General features: G+C 42.7%; 1 protein-coding gene across 1 annotated transcript in view; it reads left to right on the top strand.

The window, feature by feature from the left end:
* LOC140480447 (dynein axonemal heavy chain 11-like) overlaps positions 1-24,193 on the top strand; it is a 445,469-nt gene that overhangs the window by 191,364 nt on the left and 229,912 nt on the right. Inside the window, exons 40-44 of the mRNA XM_072575322.1 lie at positions 1,863-1,995; positions 2,661-2,788; positions 7,248-7,396; positions 16,442-16,592; positions 18,043-18,174. Coding sequence (XP_072431423.1) covers positions 1,863-1,995; positions 2,661-2,788; positions 7,248-7,396; positions 16,442-16,592; positions 18,043-18,174 — 693 coding nt within the window. The remainder of the gene's footprint in view (positions 1-1,862; positions 1,996-2,660; positions 2,789-7,247; positions 7,397-16,441; positions 16,593-18,042; positions 18,175-24,193) is intronic.

Raw genomic sequence — 24,193 nt, 5'->3', positions numbered from 1 at the left:
CTTAAATTCCTGGCTGCCAGATTTCCCTGCAAGTTTCAACTAACCTATTTCCACAGGAGCTTGGACCATTTGAGAGGGAGCAGCAGGCTCAGCCACCACAGCAGCGTGGTTGACCTGAATGGCAGAGTTTAATGGGCTGAGGACCCACTCCTGTTCCTAACTGCAGTAGCAACAGCTGTCTTTGCAACACCATGCTGGTGCACAAAACAGCAGGAATGGAAAGAGAGCTCAGCGGGAAGAAGATGATACACCCGGCACAGAATCTGTAGGCCAAAGACGAGCCTCTCATCTTGTCAGAACACAGCTCAGGAGATGCAGGCTTTTAGAGCAGGTAGCTCAGAGGTTTTGTTGACCGTGGAACCAGACACCCACCCAGGAGGACCAGGTGGCCATGCATTGCCAATGGTTGTCACAGGCACCAGCACCCTGACTTTCTTTGCCTCCAACTCTTCCTGGAATGTGAAGACATATTACAGTCAGTTTCCCATAGGGCTTTTGCCCGAAACATCGATTTCCCTGCTCCTCGGATGCTGCCTGAACTGCTGTGCTTTTGCAGCACCACTCTAATCCAGAATCTGGTTTCCAGCATCTGCAGTCCTTGTTTTTACATAACTGAATCACCTTGGTCACTGATGCCTTGCTTACTGAGGCTTCCAATTATATCATCTTGGATGAGGCAACTCAAACCTGAAATGTCAGCATCAATGGGTTGAATAGATTTTAAATGCCCAGGCGGTGATTGATTGCATACGTATGACAACCAAGGCTCCTTCAGATCATCCTGGAATCTTCATGAATCATATACGTGCAGCATCTTTGTTATCACAGCCAGGTGATCATTCACGTCTGCTCCAGATATCCAGAGAGCTGCCACAAGGTGGGGTGGCACGGTGGTTTAGTGGTTAACATTGCAGCCTTACAGCGCCAGGGGCCCTGGTTCGATTCTAGCCTTGGGTGACTGTCTGTGTGCAGTTCTCCCCCTGTCTGCATCAGTTTCCTCCCACAATCCAAAGATGTGCAGGTCAGGTGAATTGGCCATGCTAAATTGCCCATAGTGTTAGCTGCATTAGTCAGAGGGAAATGGATCTGGGTGGGTTGCTGTTCGGAGGGTCGGTGTGGACTTGATGGACCGAAGGGCATGTTTCCACACTGTAGGGAATTTAATCTAACCAACTCCTTAATTCTTCATTAATCAAAGGGAAGTCTGGTGGGAGTCAGAACTATCAACTGAAGACCTGACTGCTGACTCCTGTTAGCAATGTTTCCATGGAGATAGTGGAGAGTGATAACAGGAACCATGTCATTCATCAGGGCTACCATAGAGCAAGCCATTGGTTTGCTAAAGATGGGGTTTCGATAGCAATGTCACCATTGCCATTTTTCAAGGGACCCATGTTACTGCTGACCATACCTTTTTTGCCAAATATCATTTTAAAGTTACATTTTGCACTGAGTGCTTAATGGATGTGGTAGTCTCAGGCTTCTGTGTTTGACTAAATTTCAGAGGGTAATCATGCTGGAAACCTTAGCACCATTTACTCAAAGTTTAAAATGTTAAAAGTGCTTGGCGAACGAGGTTATAAAGGAATGTAGGAATGGAAGTAGAATTGTGATTTATGCAATAGTATCATTGTGGTAGGCTTGCCTTGTGTATCGGTAGGATAAAGTTCGGATGCTTGTGGGAAATGATTAACATCAGTTTTATTTTAGTGTCAGAAATCAGAATGCACAGCAGCATCTTAAATGCATTTTTACACATGATATAACTTTTAAACAGAAAAACGTCAGGTCACGCAATAACAAATCTTGTACTTGTATAATGTCTTCACATTTAGCAATTAATACATGGATTGCTCTTATAGATATTAAAGACTTTGTACAGAACATACGGAAACATGAAACGGAAACCTATCTGGAATGATCTTAACCCAAAGGCCATCAGCACAGATGAGATGTTTGGTTTTATACACCCTGCAACTCGAGAGTGGAAGGATGGTAAGTGTCTCACATACAGTATTTTAAACAGCCATTGTGTTGCTGATAAAACTGAAGTCAGGATTATTGACAAAGACATTGATTGAGTAGTTTTCAAACCATCAATCAAGGCTGTTGTGCCAGCGAACTGTTGGTTTTATCCCTTTTCCTTGTTTTAAATGGGATGTAACATATGCAGTCCTCTGTCACTATTCCCATACTGAAGGAGTGTTTAAAGGTTGTAGGCAAAAGCACGCCTACTTACTTCAATAATTTGAGTTCCATCCCAACTGGATCTAATGATTTTCTTTAATTTTGAGCACTGCCACTTAAATTTGCCCAATCAACTCCTTTGCCCCTGTGTAGTTCTGCACCTCGTATGAGATGTATTGATGGTTCGTCATCAGGAGCAAGATCTGTGTTCTGTTCCCTGGCTGAGAGGCCCTTTGACTAATTGTGGCATCCGTAATGTAACCCAAGTGGAAATTTGTTTGCTTCGCACAAACCATCCTGCTCTATATAGCTCAATGCTCCATTACTGAGTACAGTGAAATTACTCACGAAGCCATGGGGAAACATTGAAATGGACATTGTACTCGTTTCGGATGCACATAGTAATTTGTTGATAGGTTAAAAAATGTTAGTTTCAATAAACCTTTGATATTTGCTGTTTTTGTTGGTCACAGGTCTTTTCTCTTATATTATGAGAGAGCAAGCCAATGTAACACACGATGGTCCAAAATGGATTGTGCTGGATGGTGATATAGATCCCATGTGGATTGAATCACTAAACACAGTTATGGATGATAATAAGGTAGTTAGTGCTTTAATTATAGAATGTGCAAGTGACTGTTACAAAATATCATTCTGTTCTAACACAGCAGTTGCGTTCCCTCTGCAACCCTGTGCTATATAAAATCATGTTGTAAAAGATCACTGTAGAAAATCATTACACCTGTTCAGTAGAAAGTTTGCATTATCCAAACACTGTCCACAATTCCTCAATCATGTTATAGCCAATTCATGTTGATGAAAGTCATGTTGTTACCAGAACGTCCTGTATGCTCATGGTGGGCACTTATCCAAAAGTATTGATCTAATTAGTCCAAAATCATAGATGCATGTTGCTCTGTTGTAGAATAACTCCCACCACATGGATGTCCTAATTAATGTGCAGTATCCAAACTTAACGATCTTTTGTTTCATGTTTAAATTCACAATTGATTATGCTTTCAAGAACCTTAAGTTCAATTATTCTGCTCCCATTCTTATCTTGATGGTGAAGGCAAAGGGTCTATTTTCCTGTGCCATTCACTGTTTTGGGATAAGAACAAGTTTTATTCCATCACCTCCACTATATCCTCTGTTCTCAGGACTCTATTAAGAGCTTTGATCCTGCTGATGCCTAGGTGTATGTATAAATATATTCCAATTTTGTGCCAACTACTAATCTCTGAATTCATGTTACATTTTCATCTGGAAATTGAAAATGTGCAGTGACTCCCATGAAAAATGGTCTTTTCAAACTTCCTGACATCATCGAAATTTCTGCTTCCACTAGATTGCATTGTTCTTACCCACCTATCTGCTCCACCCTCCGTTCCAACCTATCACCATCACCCCCCACCCACATCCATCTCTGCCTTCCTAGCTATATCCCCCCACCTAGCCTCAGACTCCTCCTATTTATCTCTCAGCCCTCTTGGGCCACCCATACATTCCTGATGAAGGGCTTATGCCCAAAACATCGACTCTCCTGCTCCTCAGATGCTGTCTGACCTGCTGTGCTTTTCCAGCGCCACACTTTTTGCCTAAGATGCAGACAATCCCCAGACTTCCTACAATATAATAGTTGAATTTCTGCATCATGATTTGCATTCCACATTTTGGTGGATAAAACTAACTAATTTCTTTCAAAGACCGATCTTCCCAGATCACATTCTTTTTGGCAGATCTTCCCAGTCCCTGAACAGCATTCCTGATGAAAGGCTTATGCCCAAAACATTGATTCTCTAGCTCCTCAGATGCTGCTTGACCTGCTGTACTTTTCCAGCACAACACTCTCGACCCTGAACAACAGGCCATGGTGACAAACTGGGAACAAATATGTAAAATATGTGACATCCTGACACAGGTCAAAAGTTCTTTTTCCAACCAATTGGAAAATTGGGTGGTGTCTTGGATGGTGAGACAAGATTCTTGATAGTGAGTGAGGAGTGTTTTATTTGCATGGATTATGAGTCATTGTCATCCTCATTGCCACCTAATCTCGCCTCATTAATATGTAGGTGCCCATTCTTCCCAGATACTAAGAACTGTTTATATGAAACTCAAGAGTGAGTACACGGTGACCACAGCTCACTGCTCACTTCTCTTGACCTCCGTTTTGGACACCAGTCACCAACACCTCTCAGCACTCTGAGTCACTGTCTGCATATGTCCGTGGATGTTGGTATATCAACCTCACCAAAACATTTATAATCCACTTAGAGTGCACTTCTGCACTCCACTGAGGAGTGCATCAGCATCTCTCATGGTACTGGTGCTACACAGGCACCCAGGTTTACACAGGCACCCAGGTCATGGTTTGAACTAGTGTACCTCAGGACTCCAAGATCACTCCCTTTTGGTTCACTTGCTTTTTACTTCGATGCTCACAGCGTCCCTGCATTGCTTTGCCCTGCCTTGCCTTTCAATGTTGAGACAAAGCCATTCAGCTGATCATACTTGGCAGCAGTCATCAGTCAAGGGGGTTGTGTATGTCACCGTGCTACATCACTGTTCCACAGATACCTATGCCAGCCATTTGCGTGCCAAACACTCTGCATGTGTTTCAAGCAAATAGTCATGCCATCAAGTTTAAAGGTGGTAGTTCTCAGTCAAATTAAGGGAGACCGGCTTCTTGATTTGCTTTGATTTATTATTGTCACATGTACTGTGATAAGGTGAAAAGTTTGTTTTGTGTGCAGTACAGGCAGATTGTAACATACAAAATGCATTAGGGTAATGGTGGCAGCCATGAAAAGCAGCTCCAGCACTCCCTGCTGGATATGTGTGCAGAGTCTGCATTCAATCACTCTGGCAATTTGTGCTCAGCTACAATAGCAAGGTGACAGGGATATTGGGAATCTCAAGCTCACAACTGGTAGATACTTGCATGCCTCAGGCAGCCAGGTTCCAATGGTAATGCTGCTGTCGTGCAGCTTTGTGAGGTTGCCCAATGTCCCTGACAAACCTGTCTGTTTGTCCTCTCCTCTGTACAATTGCTGATGCCATGGGGTCATCTCCTTCCTGGATCAGAGCAGGTGCATATTCTCAGACAATACTCTGAGTGTCACTTGAGCTGGGGTGTCTTACTCATGGCCATTAATGTACCCAAGCACTCCCACCTCTTATCTAGCTGAAGTACCTAAAGAGGTGTCAGTGTCTGAGTTGGTGTTGGGATGGTGTATGGAAAGCACCCTTGCCAGTGCATGTAGCATGGTGGCATTTAATCTGATAGGACGGAGAAGGTTGTGTTCTTTGCGGCATTGGTGGGTATTTCTCCAGATGGTGTTACCATACTGATCTGGGCCAGCTGTCGTGGCCTCTTCTGTCCATTGTGGGGAGGAGGACAACCCTCTCCACACCATATTACTAACCAGGACCTCCAGGTCCCTGTCTGCAAAGTGGGCCACCAATCGCCCAGAATCTGCCTTGTTAAAGGCAAATGTCTCAAACTGTTTCAGGCAGCTCCATGATGTCAGTGTTCTTCAAGGTGCACAACAACCTTTTAAAATATTGCATGGGGCACCCCAGGATATCCAGGCAGTGGTTAGTACTTCAGCCTACAGCGTGTGGGAGAATTGGACTAGCATTAGATGAACAAGGTGCCATTACAGTGCAGTTCCTAGTTATGGAAGTGAGTTTGGGATGATACATGAGAGAATGCAGTAGGCCACACAGAAAGAAACCATTCATGAAACTCAACAAAAATGGCACTTAGCAGATTTTTTGTGAGATTCAGTCCACACCCTTTCATCTGTTGCAAGTCTGTCCAGCAGCTGCTACATCTTTCTTTAGTTAACTCTGCCCACAGTCCAGCTGCTACTTTTAAAATTTACTGGCTCCACAATAACAAATCTCCACTGTTCCTTCCTTGCTATGGGTCCTCCAAGAATGTAGGTTTCTCATCAAAATTCTTGACTTAGTCAAGTAATTCCAAGACTAGAACATTGCAACAAATGTAGGAAAGACTTTCCAACAATTCTGCTACTTGACTGGAAAAATCTGTTGTGCAGTATTGTTGTCACAGATAGACTCCAATCCTCTTTTTTTTAAATTGCAATCATTCCAAGTGTCCTATTTGTTTTTGCTTTGGCCAATCCTCTTCTGAAATTTTCCTCAGAACTGCAGTGCTAAAGAAGGGTCACTGGACCAAAAATGCTAATTCTGATTTCTCTCCGCAGATACAGGCAGACCTGAAAAGTTTTTCAGCAATTTCTGTTTTCGTTTTTGTTTTTGTTTCTGATTTCTAGCATCTGCAGTTCTTTCATTTTTTGCGTATGAATTTTTTAACCGTTACTTTGGTGAACAAAGCCCCTATTTTTCATGCCAATCCTTATTATCGTAACCTCTCATTTTTATGAAAGATTCTTTGGAGTACTCTTTCTATGTTTCTAAAAGCCTTTTTGGAACTGGTCAGACCTGCAAGCAATACCCTATCAGTGATCTAACTAATGTCTTGTATAAATTCAACAATAATTCCTTCCATCTAATGTTTAGGAGCCTAATGTAAAGTCCAGAATTCCTTTACCCTTTTCTGGCTTCAGCAGCCGTCACTCCAGCCATTTGAAGGTGTAAGGGATAAAGATTTGATTTCACCCCATGGCAATTTATACCATTTGTTCATTTTAGAATTCCCCTGATGTCATTCCATTGATGATAGAATGAAATTGAATAGATTCTACAATGAGGAGTCAATCTAACCTCCTGGACGATCACCCACTGACTAAAGATAAACATTTTTATAAATTATTTTCATCTTAAGATAAATTTGCTCCTCCATTCTCAGAATCTTGAGAAGGTGAATTTTTCTTTGACATTTTCTTTCACAGGTTTCCACAGCTCATTTTTTGGTTAATAATTCATCAATTTGTTTTGAAAGTATGATAATTGTAGTATTTTTCATTTGTAAGATGTAAATAAAGTGATTTAATTATTTTGTTATTTTGTAAATTTTAGAATAGGTAATAATGTTGTTGAATAATTTGTTGTTTGACATTTGTATGCAGGTCTTGACACTTGCCAGCAATGAACGTATTCCACTTAATCCTTCCATGCGGCTTTTGTTTGAAGTAAGCCATTTAAAAACAGCTACACCGGCCACTGTTTCCAGAGCAGGCATTTTATTTGTTAATCCTCAGGATTTGGGCTGGAATCCGTGAGTTACTGATTTTATTGGTGCTGATGATAATACAAAAGTCTTTCAGTGAATGCATTTTACTTCCATGTGTTACGTTAGCCTGGATGCAATTGGTAGCCCTCATAACTGAGTCAGATGGCTATAGATTAAAGCCTCACTCTAAAGAGTTAAATAAATACTTCAGGGAACTAATGGTTTGCTACATTGTCAGAGTTACATACTTCAGATGAGACATAAGCTGATGCCCTGCCCTCAGGTGGGTGTAGACATCTGACAGCATAAATTCAAAGAGGAGCGAGCAGTTATCTCTGATTTATTTATCCCTCAGTCAGTATCATTAAAAACATATTACCTTGTCCTTATCAGATTGTTGTATATGGAGCATACTATACACAAATTAGCTGACACATTTCCTATATTGCAGCAGTGACATTATACTTATAAATTTAAAGCATTTGAAAAATCCTTGGGTTGTGAAAGGTGTTATATAAGTGCAAAGCTTTCTGCTTCTTTGTTCACTTTATTTCAAAGTAAAATAAACATTTTAGCATTATACTTAAAAAGATATTATGCCATAACCCATATAGTTAGGAATTTTCTCAGTGGTCCGAAAAATTTCAGGACAAGTTTTTTATTGGACATGTTTATGACCAACGCCATCACTTGGTGGGTCAGTGCACCCGCACACACAAAATTGGAGCAATGCTTGGTGAAACTAATGATGTCTTCATTTTAATTCCACGGCTGATCAGTGACTCTTGCATCATCGAATCACCCCCTCAGCTCTCTTTATTATTGGAAACAAATGAGGAAAATAGTTCTGTAAAAATTAGGTCACAGCAGCACAGAATTTAGCTACACTGCTCACCTCGGAGTTGAATAGTCTCAGTGCTCGCTGTCAAATCATAATCTATTGTTTAGGTGACCAAGCTAATCTGAATGGATAACTGACAGGATCAGATGGGATGCCAGATGCTACCTTGATTTGGATACTACACAGCTTTAACATAACTTTAAATAAATGTTTAATGTCTTATGTCTTTATCATAAGTAACTAAAAGTTCTGAGAGTCTTCTGAAGACTTCCTCCAAACAAACAATCCTTTACCATGTTGGCATATGTTTTGATTTTTCTTTTAAAAGCAACAGTCCATTCACACATTAAATCGCTTGATTTTTAAAACTTCATCTGTTTTGAGATGCTTGGTTAGCAGATTGTAGCAACTTGCTCAAGCATGATCAACCCACAGATCTCTGAAACTCCAATTCTGGACTTCTTTGCATCCCCAGTGAGAATTCTGTACCCATTGGTCTTTAGTAGATTTAGACTTGAAGCTCTGAAATTTCACTCTTAAATATTTATGTTTATGCCTCCTCCTTTAAGAAGCTTGCTAATCCAGAACTTAAACATGGCTAAAAGGAGACTAGAAGTAGAAGCTTTTCATCTTGCACTCAACTGAACTAGGATGTGAGAAAACAGGCTTGGAAACCCAGTTAGCATTTTATAGCGAATGAGAAGAGGGAGCTTGTGGGTTGAGCCGTTATTGTCATAAAGACAAAGTAATAAAAGTTAACTGTCAGTCTTAATTCACAGTCCAGGGAGGTAAATTCTGATTGGTCAGGATGTTGCCATGGGATTGTATTGTGAAAAAAAACATAAAACAGGATCCTAAGTATTTACATATTTATCTTTGAGCATATGCAAATGCATCACATTGCAGGTTCAGCTAACACTTAAATTGGTTTCTGCTATAATTAGTAGCATAGTCTGAACTTCTTAATAAATGATTTCCAGGAGTAGAATCACATCTAATGATAAATATATTTTTCTGAGGTTTGCAAGCATTAGCTAGTTTAGCACAAGCAGCATGCTGTCAACTGTGAGCAGTCAACACGACATGTTGTTTGATGTGGTCTACCAGTTGGAAAATACGGCTTTCAGATTGATACCTTTTATATCACATTAGTCATTTGTGTGGCTGTTGTTACTATTAATTTAACTATTTACTATTACAAATAAATAGACACTAGCTGTTGGTGGACAAATATAAACCATAGCGCTAACTTTATAAAACTCTCCCTCTATGCACATATATTGACAAAAACAAAGGGTGTTACAGGTGGAAGGGAGGAATGGGAAAGCAGTTCAGTGATCCCTGTCCACACAGTTCAGTTCAGTGCGATAAACCTTTTTGCTTGTTAGACTTGCTGCTTTTTAGTTTTCCTTCTCCACGTACTTTCATTTGCTGCAGGAAGCATGGGGCAATTTGTTCACACTTGTAAAGTCTCTGGCTTATTGGTTGAAAAACCACAGCTTACAGCAACTTATGAGGGGAAATAAACTGGCTTTCTCCGGGCTTGAGATGTTCTTTTTTACTGCAGAGATAAAGACATTTCCTTCCTTCTTAGAGGCCTAATGATTTCTGACCCAAAATTCGCACTCCGATAAATAAAATATCTGAAGCAAACAACAGGAAAAATTGCGAGAGAACTAAACAAGTCTAAGAGTATCTATGAAGAGAAATCAGAGTTAACATTTCAAGTCCAGTGACCTTTCACCTATCTCTCAAGCCGTTCGGCTACCAGGAAGCAGTCAAATAGTCAAGCAGAGCCTTTGTCGTCAACCATAAACCAATTGGCTGCTGGTTGCCAGCTGAATCTCCTTTTGTATAGGTCCCCTGGCTCCAGCTTGTCTGTAGCAATTCCCCCACTGGTTGAACAAGTAACAGTATAAACAGTGCATACAATGAGTGTCTTGTAACTTGGATGACAGGATATAGGAACAGAGCTAGGCCATTCAGCCCATCATGTCTGCTCTGCCATTCAATCGTAGCTGATGTGTTTTACAACCACAATCGCCTGTCTTCAACCCCAATCCTTGATGCTCTTAATAATCAATAATAATAATAATAAATATAAAAATCACACAACCCCAGGTTATAGTCCAACAGGTTTAATTGGAAGCACACTAGCTTTCGGAGCGCCGCTCCTTCACCAGGTAATTGTGCAGGACACAATTGTAAGGCACAGAATTTATAGCAAAAATTTAGTGTGAAGTAACTGAAATTATACATTAAAAAATACCTTGAGTCTTTCATCTGTTGAGTCTTTCATCTGTTCGAATACCATGATAGTTTCTCACTTCTTTCATGTGTAAATCATAAACCTTTTTTTTAAAAGTTGCATTCTCAGGTTAACTGTAACAATTGGTGTTAGCTGGACAATATGTTGAAGGTGTTAGTCCCCCATGGTGTTTAGATTGATTCTAATCTAAAAAGTGAGATAACGGAGTTTTACATGAATTCATGCAGCTTTTGAGCAAAGTACAATGCAACTCTGCAAGTACAGATTTGTGCTTCCAATTAAACCTGTTGGACTATAACCTGGTGTTGTGTGATTTTAAGCTTTGTACACCCCAGTCTAACACCAGCATCTCCAAATCAATAATAAATATTTATGCCTTAATTACACTCAATGATTTAGCATCCACAGCCTTCTGCAGCAATGAGTTCCACAGATTAACCACCCTCTGGCTGAAGCAATTCCTCCTCATCTTAGTTCTAAAGGGCTGTCTTTTCGATCTGAAGCTGTGCTGTCAGACCCTAGTCTTACAAGTGGAAACATCTTCTCCATCCAGATTTCTCGATTTTCTATAAGTTTTACTGAGTCCCCCCTCATCCTTGCACACCATTGAGTGCAGACCCAAAGTACTCAACTGTGATAAACTCTTTATTCCCATGATTGTTCTTGTAAACCACCTTTGAACCCCCTTCATGGCCAGTACATCCTCATTTGGATATAAGACCCAAAACTGCTCACCATATTCCAAATGAGTTTAGATTAGAGTGGTGCTGGAAAAGCACAGCAGGTAACGCAGCATCCGAGGAGCAGGAAAATCAACATTTCTGGCAAAAGCCCTTCATCAGTCCTCATTTTTGCTTATATTCCAAATGAGGTCTGACCAGAGCCTAATACAGCCTCAGCAGTACATTGCTGCTCTTGGATTTTAGCCCTCTTGAAATGAATATTAACATTGCATTCCAACTATCAACTAAACCTGCATGTTAACCTTGAGAGTCCTGAACTAAGACTCAAGTCCTCTTGTGCTTCATATTTTCGAAGCCTTTCCCCATTTAGAAAATAGTCAGACCTCTAGTCTTGCTACTAAAGTGCAAAACCTCACACTTCCCCACACTATATTCTATCTTTCAACTTATTGGCAGTCTTTCTGCAGTCTGCCTGCTACCTCAACACAGCCTGTCCCTTCACATATCTTTGTGTCATCTGCAAACTGAGCAATAATGCCCTCACTTCCTTTGTCCGGTTCATTAATGTATAATATGAGAAGTTGTCCCCCTGCAAAACTCCACGAGTCACTGGCTGCCTTCCTGAAAAAGACCCCATAATCTCCATATCTGCCTTCCGCCAGTCAGGCAATCCTCTATCTAAGCCTGTACCTTGCCTCTTACACCATGGGCTCTTACCTTATTTAGCAGCCTCCTGTGCAAAGGTCTTCTAGAAATCAAAATAGACCATGCCCACTGGCTCTCCTTTGTCTAACTGACTCATTACCACGTCAAAGAATTTGAATAGTTTTGCCAGATATGACCTCCCCTTGACGAAGCCATGCTGACTCAGCCCTATTTTACCCCACATTTCCAAGTACTCCACAATCTCATCCTTAATAATGGACTCTAAAATCTTTCCAATAACCGAGGGCAGGCTAACTGGCCTATAGTTTCCTGTCTTCTGCCTCTCGCCCTTGTTAAACAAGGGCATTGCATTAGCCATTTTCCACTCCTTTGGCACTCTCCCTGGCTCTAGTGATTTCTGAAAGATCACCGCCATTGCATACAATCTCTTCAGCTATCTCCTTTCAGAGTGCTGGAGTGTAAACCATCTAGTCAGGGTGATTTATCCACCTTCGGACCTTTTAGTTTCCCCAGCACCTTCTCCTTGGTGATGGCTACTATACTCTCCTCTGCTCCCTAAGTTGAAGTTCTGGTATGATGCTCGTGTTTTCTGCTGTGAGAACTGATGCAAAGTACCTATTCAGTTCATTCATCATTTCTTTGTTCCCCATTGCTACTTATCCAGCCTCATTTTTCAGTGGTCCAATGTCCACTCTTGCCTCTCTCTTATCGTTTAAGTGTCTGAAAACAAAATCTTGCGGTCGTCTTTTATATTGCTAGTTAGCTTACTCTCATACACACTCATGTGAACTGCCAAAGGGAGTGGTAGATGTAGATACAGTTACAAGATTTAAAAGACATGACAAAAGGTTGAGAGGGATATGGGCCAAAAGCAGGCAAATGCGGCTAGTTTAGTTTCGGAAACTTAGTGTGGACGAATTGGACCGAAGTGTCTGTTTCCCATCTATATAACTCTATAACTCTGTTCAGCTCTTCCCTCACATCATTACAGTCACCTTTACTCAATTGTAATATCATTACATCTGATTCCAGCTTCTCTCTCTCAAACTGCAGAGGGTGAATTCTATTATGGTCACTGACCCTAAGGGTTCCTTCACCTTAAGCTCCCTAATCAAGTCTGCCTCATTACACAACACCAAATCCAGAATTGCCTGTTATCTCATGAGCTCTACCACAAGCTGCTCCAAAAAAAAACTTGTCGACATTCCATGAATTCCTTTTCTTGAGATCCACTACCAACCTGATTTTCCCAGTCCACCTGCATATTGATGTCCCCCATGATTATTGCAATGGTGCCTTTCTTGCGTGCCTTTTCTATCTCCTGATTTATTTTTCTCCCCACATCCTGACTACTGCTTAGAAGCCTATACACAATTCCCGTCAGGATCTTTTATAGAGCAGTTCCTCAGCTCTATCCAGACAGATTCTATGCCTTCCAACTCTATATCACTGCTTAATATTGATTTAGTTTGATTTCTTGCTAACAAGGCTATCCAGTCCCTCTGCCCATCTGCCTGCCCTTTCGGTAGGGTGTGTATCCTTAGCTCCCAGCCCTGATCCCTTTGCAACTGCATCTCTGTGGTACCCATAACATCAGACCACTCGCTCCATTTTAATCTGTGCTGCAAGGTCATTTACCTTGTTTCATATACTGCCTGTGTTTAAGTTCAATACCATCAGTGCTGTATTAACTGCTCCCATTCTCAGTTATCCCCTTATTTACTGTGCCTGAAGTCAGATTCCTGACCTTTCCATACTCTCTATCCTATTTCTTGTTTTGGAAACTTTATTAATCTCTGAGCCCTCCCTCCTTCCTTTTAACTTTTCCCTAATTTTCCATGTAACTTAAACACCCTCCTTACCATTTAGTTTAAAACCCAGGCCACAGTCCTGATTATGTGATTCATCAGAACTCAGGTCCCATCACGATTCAAATGGAGCCTATCCCATTGGAACAACTCTCTCCTTCCCCAGTACGGATTCATGTCCCTTGAATTCTAACCCATTTCTCCCACACCAATCTTTGAGCCACATATTTACCTCTGTAATCTTGTTGACCCTGTGACAATTTGCTCCTCACTCAGATGGTAATCCAGAGAATATGACCTTTTTTGTGTTCTGCTTTTTAATTTAGCCTTTGCTTATTTTCCCTCAGCAGAACCTCTTTCCTCTTTCTGCCTATATTGTTGGTGCCTACGTGGGCCATGACAATTGGATCTTTTCCCTCCTGCTCCAAGTTCCTCTGCAGCGCAGATGAGATATTCTGAACCTGGGCATCAGGCAGGCAACACAGCCTCCAGGACTCTCGATCCATGTGTATTTCCCTGACTATACTATCCCAGATTACAACTACATTTCTCTTCACTGCCCACTCATGAATAGCTTCTTGCACCACAGTGCTTTCGTCATTTTGCTCATTCTCCTTTGAACCCCCATTCTCATCCATACAGGGATCTCAAACCTGTTAGACAAGTTCAAGGGCTAAAGCTCCTTTAACGCTACCCCTTGGATGTCTGTACCTGTCATCGTCAGACCTTTCTGTCCCTGACAACTCACCAAATTCAAGGTAGTTTTTCGAAGGGGTGTGACTCCAGCTCATCAACTCTAAGCTGGAATTTCTCAAACAGCCAACATGTGTTTTGCTGCAGAAATAGTCACAATTAACCACAATATGTCCACCAGCTCCCACATCTTGCAATTACAACATATTGCCTGGCTTGGCATCGCAGATTTAATCGCATAGTTCTTAATTTGCTTTTTAAAAAAGATTACTTAAATGGAGAGGACTATGCAGAATAAATGCCTGTTTCCACAATGTAGGGATTCTATGCAAATAAAGGGATTTGGGTGTCCTTGTACTTTTGATTCCAGAAGTTTCTATGCAGGTACACCAAGTCCTAAGGAAGGCACATAGAACATCAGTGTTTATCGCGAGGAAAATGGAATAAAAAAGTAGGCAAGCTATATTGCAGCTGTACAAAATAAGGGTCTTGGTACGGTCATGTCAGGAGTACATTGTGCAGTTTTGGTCTCCTTACTTGAAAAGGGATGCAACTGTATCAACAGCAGTTCAAAGAAGTTTCACCTGACTGTTTCCTGTGATGATGGGCTTATAGTGCTTGGGGTTTGAAGAATAAAATATGACCTTTTTGAGACATATAAGATCCTGAGAGACTTGATAGAATGGATGCTTGGAGGATGTTACTTGTGGTGGGGACTAGAATAAGGGAGCGCAGTTTAAAAATAAGAAATCTTCCCTTTCAGGCAAAGATGAGGAGAGCATTTTTCTCTATCAGGACAGTCTGTGTGGAATTCTGTTTTGCAGGAAGCAGTGGAAGTTATTGAGCTTATTCAAGGAAAAATGAGGTAGCTTTTTTATCAAAGAAGGTGAGGATTACTGGAGCAGGCAGAGAAGTGGAGTTCAGGTCACAAAAAGATCGTCATAATCTTAACAGGTAGAGGAACAGGCTAATTAGGCTGAATGGCCTATTCCCACTCTGTGTTCCATTGTAACAGAGGAGAGGCACTGGAGGAGGTCAGAGGTTGCAAAGGGAAGAAAGAGGAAAGAAGATATACTATTATCACATGGTTGCATAAGGGAGAGATGATAGTACAGTGATTATACCGCGGGACTGTAAATCCTTTAATTTTTGGGGCCACAGGTTCAGATCCCACAAGGCAGCTGGCAGAATCTGTTCAATTAAATAAATTCGGAATTGAATACTAGACTCTGTAGAGTTGAGAATAGAGCTAGCATTGATTTTTTTGTAAAAGTTCCATTTGGTTCACACAGTGATCTCGATAGAAGGAGATTTGCTGACATTATCTGGTCTGACGTACATTTGATTCCAGATCCACAGCAGTGTTTTGTGACAATTCCTCTTAACTACGCTGAAGTGATCTAGCAAGTCTCTTGAATTCCAGGGCAATTATGGATGGACAACAAATTCTAACCCTGCCAGCAACACCCACATTCCGAGATATAATGTACATTAAAAGCAACTAATATGTGATTTTCGTTTGAGCCAGCACAACATGTGTTAGGAGCTGGAAATCTAGAATGTCAGGAAAAATAGGCAATGGTTTCTAAACTGCAATCACTTGCCACTCAGGCCGACTTCAAGTGCCTTCAAAAAAACCCTAACTTGACTCATGGTTATTTGCAAGCTCCTTCTTTGCCTCCACCATTTCTTTTTTGGATTTTTAATTGCGCTCTTTCTTAAAAAAACAAATCAGAAAATCTAGCAAAGTTCCTCTCCCTTCCGCCATTACCTACCACCACCATTTGCAGAAGTATAGCTGCTCAAATATTTTGTGTCAAGAAGCGGCTTTAAGATGTGAAAGAAGAACCTAATCCCTTCCCATATAAGTCTCGACCACTGAACTGCCATCCATTAATACCATGATTTGGGAAGGCTTTATTCCTCTGAAATTGATGGCCTTTTAGCTGTGAGTAGAGGTTCCACTCCCACAGCCCAGTGAAGGAAACTTGCACAGACATGACATGTCCAGGTCCTAGATACAACTCCAATCAGTGAAGCAGATTCCTGTGCACCTCCACAATCTTGATATTTAGATTTTTCGAAATGATTATTGCATGCAACCTTAACTTTATGAATCTTACTGCGTAGATACGTGACCAGCTGGATTGACACAAGGATTTACCAATCAGAAAAGACCAACTTGACCATTCTCTTTGATAAATATGTTCCTTCGTGTCTGGAGCAACTACGATCTTCTGTAAAGACCATCACCCCCATTCCTGAAAATAGCATGGTCCAGGTAATAATGCAACTACTTTCTCCTATGATCTGGTTCTGGAAGTTTAATGTTTTCACAAGTGCCCTAACTAAAATAGAACATAAGTACCAGTAAAAACTTAAAATTAATTTTAAATATCTCGCAAAAATAATTGTTCACTCATTCAGTTTTCTTTTTCTGAATGGACTGAATCATGAACACAGGAACAAATTCAAGGAATCTGAGCTACTGAGGGCATAGAAATTTGGATGCAACTGCACATTGTTTTCCAATAATTTAAATTAATGCGCACAGATTTCTTGAGCAGCATATAGCAAGTTATCACTATGATTCCAAAAAGGTGAAGTTTTCTGGTGCCATAATGGAATCAGAATGTTACCAGTCTTTTGAAGAAATTCAAGAGGTTGCCAGTAAGTATATACAAATCTCTAAATACAAATACTTCCATTGGATTTTTTGTCCATGGCCTGGGAACTCTGATTTCCCCATTGCCACTTCTTTCTCAAAACAAGGAGAAAACTAGACGAGGCTGGTGGGATACCAGGATTAAGACATTGCATGCAGCTTCTGGTTTCCTGCCTGACCACCTCACTGGTGGCCACCCTTTCCAGTCTGTTGAACCAAAGTGCCACTTCACTGTGGCCCATTGGTACTGTTTTAGAAGACTGAGGCCTCATATTCTGTGGTGGTTGAGGTGAATCAGCCTTTGAACAATGACAGTCACATCCACTAAAGGAAACCTCTAACTTAGCAAGATCCTGCTACCAAATGACTTCTGCCATTATATCTCCCATTTGACAACAGTAACTCAACTAGTGACTTACTGAAATTAGCTGTTCACAACTTTCAAGACTCTCGTTTGATGATTGTTGTGTAACTTCATGTAGGCAATGCCCCCACCTTGACACAGCCTGCTTCAACAGGGTGTAAATAATTTGGTGCTGCTACGAAAGTGTCTCAGCAGTTAATTTGTGTCAGTGGCAGTGTAATTCATTGAAAAGTCTGAAACTGGATCTCCAGGGCAACAAACGTACAGTTTAAACAAACCAATTGAAGTGTTACTGATTATGTTTAACCAAAGAATGGCCTAGCAATTTTATTTTAAATGCACTTGGGACCCGAGAAATATGCTTCTAGCAAGTGTCAGTAGATTACATCTTGATCTTTTTAGATCAATCCCTTTCTTGGTGGAAATGATTACCTGCCAATTTACCATCACCCATTTTACACAATCTCACAAGGACAAAATCTAACCCAATAGATCAAAAGTTTGTGTTCGGTAATGCTGACTGCTATTTTACCACGTGGTGCTATTTCAGTTAAATAAAAACAATGAAAGCATTAACCTAGCCTGTAAGGCCCTGTATTACACTGGGAAAAAGTCATCTGGTGAGTTGCAGTGCAACTTCGAGTGTAGTCAAAATATTTTGATAATGTTTGTGTGCTAATCGATCATATTAATGCCATTTAGACACTTTGTTCCCTTTTGGACTGCCTGCTGACTCCAAAGAATGTGCCTCCTGACTCTCCTCGAGAACTCTATGAGCTTTATTTTGTCTTTGCGTGCATCTGGGCCTTTGGGGGAGCAGTGTACCAAGATCAGGTTGGTCCTTCCTTCTCTTAGTTCAAATTTTTGGGAGAAAAATGTATTCAAGTGATGCCTGTTTGACAGGTGTTGAGCAGATTTATGTCAGTTTCCTCAGGAACAGGTAGTGCCACAGGCTGTTAGCTGCACTGCCAGCTCAACATTTCTCATTGATGGCAATAGAGGTTGCCATGAAGATAGCAATACACATCACTGTCTGCCTGTGGAGAATCAATGGAAGTCTGCAATTTGTGCTAGATAAACAAATTTCTCCTCTTTTCTGTTTGTTATATTTTTACTGTGTTGAAAATGCTGTAACCATTAGTGTTTTGTACATTTGGTGTGAGTACCACTCACAAGGAGAGATATGACTGCTGTGCTGAACATGGGCATCATCAAACCTGCAATCCTACATACTGACTGGGATTCTCTTGGCCCTAAGGATGTCTCACCCGTCAATTGGCTAATGGTATTATCGCTTAGACTATTAATTCTGGGGACCCAGATTTGAATCCCACTTTGGCAGATGATGAAATTTGATTTCAACAGCAATCTGGAATTAATAATCTAATGATGACCATGAAACCAGTGTTGATCATCAGAAAACTGGTTGATAAATGCCCTTTAAGGAAGGAAAGTGCCATCCTTAACTTGTCTGGTGTACGTGCGACTCTAGACACACAACAATGTGGTTGGCTCTTAACTGCTCTCTGGGCGATTAGTGAGAGACAGTAAATGCTGGCCTAGCCAGCAATACCCTCATCCTGTGAATGAATGAAAAAAAAATTTCCAAAATGGTCACCCATTCACCAGTGAGCCCATGAGCAACAAAAGCAAGAAGGAATCACTCTGTGATTGGTGGTGTAGCTGGGAAGGTAAGAAACTGCGGTGACCAAGTCCCTGTGAGCTGGACTCATGTGTCAGGGATTGTTGATGGGAGCAAACTCATAGAGTCAGGGACTATTGCCTGAAGCCAGCTGCCTCCACCCACCCCCCCCCCCCCACCCTCCCCACCATGCTCAGGAATTGCTGCTGGGTGCTGGGTCCAGGGTTCAAGGATTGTTACCAGGAACCAGGCCTTGGGGTGCACTGCCATCAGCCCATTAACAGGACCCTAAAATTAGAAGGGATTGCTGCTGGTGTTGGGTCTGAGGGCCGAGACCTCTACAGTTGAAATACCCAGACCTTGGGGGATGCCAGAGTTGGCAAGTCCAAGCTAGTGAAAGTAGAGGGATGAAGGGGCCTCCAAGGATTTGGGTGAACGAGAAGGCTGCAGTGGGGGTAGTATGGAAAAGAAGAGGCTGGAATGGGGCACGATTAGCAAGGAGGGGTTATGATAGATTAAATAGAATCTGAATCTAATGGCTGAAGAATCAATAATCAGAAACTCATATTTCACTTCACAAGTTGGTGAGCAAACGACCTGAGGAAATATCGAATCGGAGAGATGTACAGCATGGAAACAGACCCTTCGGTCCAACTCCTCCATGCTGACCAGGTATTCCAACCTAATCCAGTCCCACTTGCCAGCACCTGGCCCATATCCCTCCAAAGCTGAAAATGTGTTGCTGGAAAAGCGCAGCAGGTCAGGCAGCATCCAAGGAGCAGGAGAATCGACGTTTCGAGCATGAGCCCTTCTTCAGGAATCCAGCAACACATTTTCAGCTCTGATCTCCAACATCTGCAGTCCTCCCTTTCTCTTAGAAGATTTTAACCTACTGCGAATCCTCTTGCAAGGATGCCTTCCTTGAAGAAGCTCTCTTCCTCCCTCTACAAGGATTTCATTGAGTCCCTCTCTCACTGCACACCCCAGGTCATCTCCTCTGCCCAGAAGCTCTTCAGCCACATTCTCAAACAGACTCGATACCACAGCCACATCTCCTTCCTCAGCACCTGCCTATGGAACTGACTGATCCCGCACGGACTCCGGACTACGTTCAGACCAACAAAATTTGGACCTAACCAGGATGACCAGTACCTGCAACAAATTCGAAGTCTCCAGCAACAGAGCTCCCTCCGGATCCTCCGCTCCACGCTTGCAGCCATGCGCCGCTACCTACATTCCCTGCAATTAGCCCTACCCCAGCTCAGGACAACACTCTCACAGACTTGCAAAGGACCTCTACTGTTCTTCATCCACAGAAGAATCCATACACTAAACAAACATTTCTTCCTAGCCATATCGGAAATTAAAGACAGTAAGTACCAAAAACTTTCATGTACTTACCCCCACACTCTGGGTTCCTCAACTGTTCCAGAATCCTCCATTGGCCTCCGGAATCACTTGGGCGCCATTAACCACGCAGCTGCTGCAGCGCCTGCAGCAGCAACCTCCACCGCGAACCATGATGTCACTTCCGCCCCCACTGACCTTGTAGTCTCTGCTATCGCCGCCCAGACAACCACCTCCACGATTGCCAGGAAGACCATCAGCGACAGATTCGCGGCCTCCGCGGGGTCCACGGCTATCGGGAACAACACCGTTTCTGCCATCGCCACAGCCACTTCCACCGCCTGGGTTGCCGTTGCCGCAGCCACTTCCGCCCCCAGTGACATCACTCACATGCACAACAACTACGCCGCATGCGTCTCCGTCACCATGCCTAACCCCACCCCCACGCCGATCTCCGTCCGCACACCTAACCCTGCCCCCACGCCAATCTCCGTCCTCACGCCTAACCCCACCCCTACGCTGAACCCCACCCCCACCCTGATCTCCGTCCCTGCCCTGATTCCCGCCCCCACACCTAACCCCGCCCCCACTCCCAGCTCCAGCCCCACACCAGGTCCTAGCTCCCAGCCCTGCCGTGTTTTCACCGTCCCTCCAGAACTACCTCTCTCTGAGGCCTCACCTTCATTCCCCTACTCTCTCGGATTAATGAGTTCAACACGTGGCGAGACATCAAACAATTCTTCCGCCGCCTTCGCCTCCGCGCCTACTTCCTCAACCAGGATTCTCACCCACCCTCTGACGACCCCTTCTCCCGCCTCCAACACACCCCATCCACCTGGACACCCTGTGCTGGCCTCTTACCTGCCCTCGATCTCTTCTTAGCCAACTGCCGCCGTGACATTAACCGCCTCAACCTCTCCACCCCTCTCACCCACTCCCACCTCTCACCCTCAGAAAATGCAGCCCTCCACTCCCTCCATTCCAACGCCAACCTCACTATCAAACCGGCAGACAAGAGAGGCGCGGTAGTAATTTGGCGCACCGACCTTTACACTGCTGAGGCTAAACGCCAGCTCACGGACACCTCCTCCTACTGCCCCCTTGACCATGACCCCACCTCCCACCACCAAACCATCTTCTCCCAGACCATCCATAACCTCATCACCTCAGGGGATTTCCCATCCACCGCCTCCAACCTCTTAGTCCCACAACCCCGCACCGCCCGTTTTTACCATTCCTGAAGAAGGGCTCATGCCCGAAACATTGATTTTCCTGCTCCTGGGATGCTGCCTGACCTGCTGCGCTTTTCCAGCAACACATTTTCAGCTCTGATCTCCAGCATCTGCAGTCCTCGCTTTCTCCATATCCCTCCAAACCCTTCCCATTCATATACCCATCCAGATGCCTTTTAAATGTTGCAATTGTATTAGCCTCCCACTTCCTCTGGCAGCTCATTCCATACACCTGCATGAAAGAGTTGCCCCTTAAGTCTCTCTTATATCTTTCCTGTCTCACCCTAAACCTATGCCCTGTAATTCTGGACTCCCCCAACCCAGGGAAAAGACTTTGTCTATTTATCCTATCCATGGCCTTCATGATTTTATAAACCTCTATGAGGTCACCCGTCAGCCTCTGACGCTCCAGGGAAAACAGCCCCAGCCTATTCAGCCTCTCCCTATAGCTCAAATCCTCCAACCCTGGCAACATCCTTGTAAATCTTTTCTGAAACCTTTCAAGTTTCACAACATCTTTCCGATGGGAAGGAGACCAAAATTGCACGCAATATTCCAACAGTGGCCTAACCAACATCCTGTACAGCTGCAACATGGCCTCCTAACTCCTATATTCAATGCTCTGACCAATAAAGGAAAGCATACAAAATCCCTACTTCACTATCCTATCTATACCTGCAACTCTACTTTCAAGGAGCTATGAACCTACACTCCAAGGTCTCTTTGATCGGCAACACTCCTGAGGACCTTGCCATAGAGCGTATAAGTCCTGCTCTGATTTACTTTCCCAAAATGCAACATCTCACATTTATCTAAATTAAACTCCATCTGTCATTCCTCAACCCTTGGCCTATCTGGTCAAGAACCCATTGTAATTTGAGGTAACCTTCTTCACTGTCCACTACACCTCCAATTTTGGTGTCACCTGCAAACTTACTAACTATACCTCTTATGTTCACATCAAAAATGTTTATATAAGTGACGAAAAGTAATGGATCCAGCACCAATCTTTGTGGCACTCCACTGGTCATAGGCCTCCAGTCTGAAAAACAGCCCTCCATCACCACCCTCTGTCTTCTACCTTCAAGCCAGTTCTGTATCCCAATCGATTAGTTCTCCCTGTATTCCCTGAGGTGTAACCTTGCTCATCAGTCTCCCATGGGGAACCTTGTAAAACACCTTACTGAAGTCCATGTCGATCACATCTACTGCTCTACCCTCATCAATCCTCTTTGTTACTTCTTCAAAAAACTCAATCAAGTTTGTGAAACATGATTTCCCACACACAAAGCCATGTTGACTATCCCGAATCAGTCCTTTCCAAATACATGTACATTCTGTCCATCAGCATTCCCTCCAACAACTTGCCCGCCACCGACATCAGGCTCACTGGTCTATAGTCCCCTGGCTTGTCTTTACCGCCCTTCTTAAACAGTGGCACCACGTTAGCCAACCTCCAGTCTTCTAGCACCTCACCTGTGACTATTGATGATACAAATATCTCAGTAAGAAGCCCAGCAATCACTTCCCTAGCTTCCCACAGAGTTCTCGGGTACACCTGATCAGATCCTGGGGATTTATCCACGTTTATGCATTTCAAGACATGCAGCACTTCCTTCTCGGTAATATGGGCATTTTTCAAGATGTCGCCATCCACTTCCCTACATTCTGTATCTTCCATGTTCTTCTCCACAGTAAATACTGATGCAAAATATTCATTTAGTATCACCCCCATCTCCGGCTCCACACAAAAGCTGTCTTGCTGATCTTTGAGGGGCCCTATTCTCTCGCTAGTTACCCTTTTGTCCTTAATGTATTTGTAAAACCCTTTGGATTCTCCTTAACCCTATTTGCCAAACCTCTCTCATGTTCCCTTTTTGCTCTCCTGATTTCCCTCTTAAGTATACTCTTACTGTCTTTATACTCTTCTAAGGATTCACTCGATCTATCCTGTTTATACTTGACATATACTTCCTTCTTTTTCTTAACCAAACCCTCAATTTCTTTAGTCATCCACCATTCCCTATACCTACCACCCTTCCACACTCTCTGGACTCTCATTATCTCATTTCTGAAGGCTTCCCTTTTTCCAGCCATCCGTTTACATGGAAACGTCTGCCCCCAGTCAGCTTTTGAAAGTTTTTGCTTAATACCATCAAAATTAGACTTACTCCAATTGAGAACTTCAACAGTTAGATCTGATCTATCCTTTTCCATCACTATTTTAAATCTAATAGAATTATGGTCGCTGGCCCCAAGGTGCTCCCCCACTGACACCTCAGTCACCTTCCATGCCTCATTTCCCAAGAGTAGGTCAAGTTTTGCACCTTCTCTAGTAGATGCATACACATACTGAATCGGAAAACTTCCTTGTACACACTTAGCACATTCCTCTCCAACTAAACCCCTGACATTATGGCAGTTCCAGTCTATGTTTGGAAAGTTCAAATCCCCTACCATAACCACCCTAATATTCTTACAGATAACTGAAATCTTCTTCCAAGTTTGTTTCTCAATTTCTCACTGATTATTAGGGGGTTTATAATACAATCCCAATAAGGTGATCATCCCTCTCTTATTTCTCAGTTCCACCCAAATAACTTGTCTCGATGTATTCCCAGAAATATCCTCC

The sequence above is a fragment of the Chiloscyllium punctatum genome, chromosome 8 (assembly GCF_047496795.1).
Source record: "Chiloscyllium punctatum isolate Juve2018m chromosome 8, sChiPun1.3, whole genome shotgun sequence".
Classification (NCBI taxonomy): Eukaryota; Metazoa; Chordata; class Chondrichthyes; order Orectolobiformes; family Hemiscylliidae; genus Chiloscyllium; species Chiloscyllium punctatum.
This window is presented reverse-complemented; position numbering and strand designations above follow the sequence as displayed.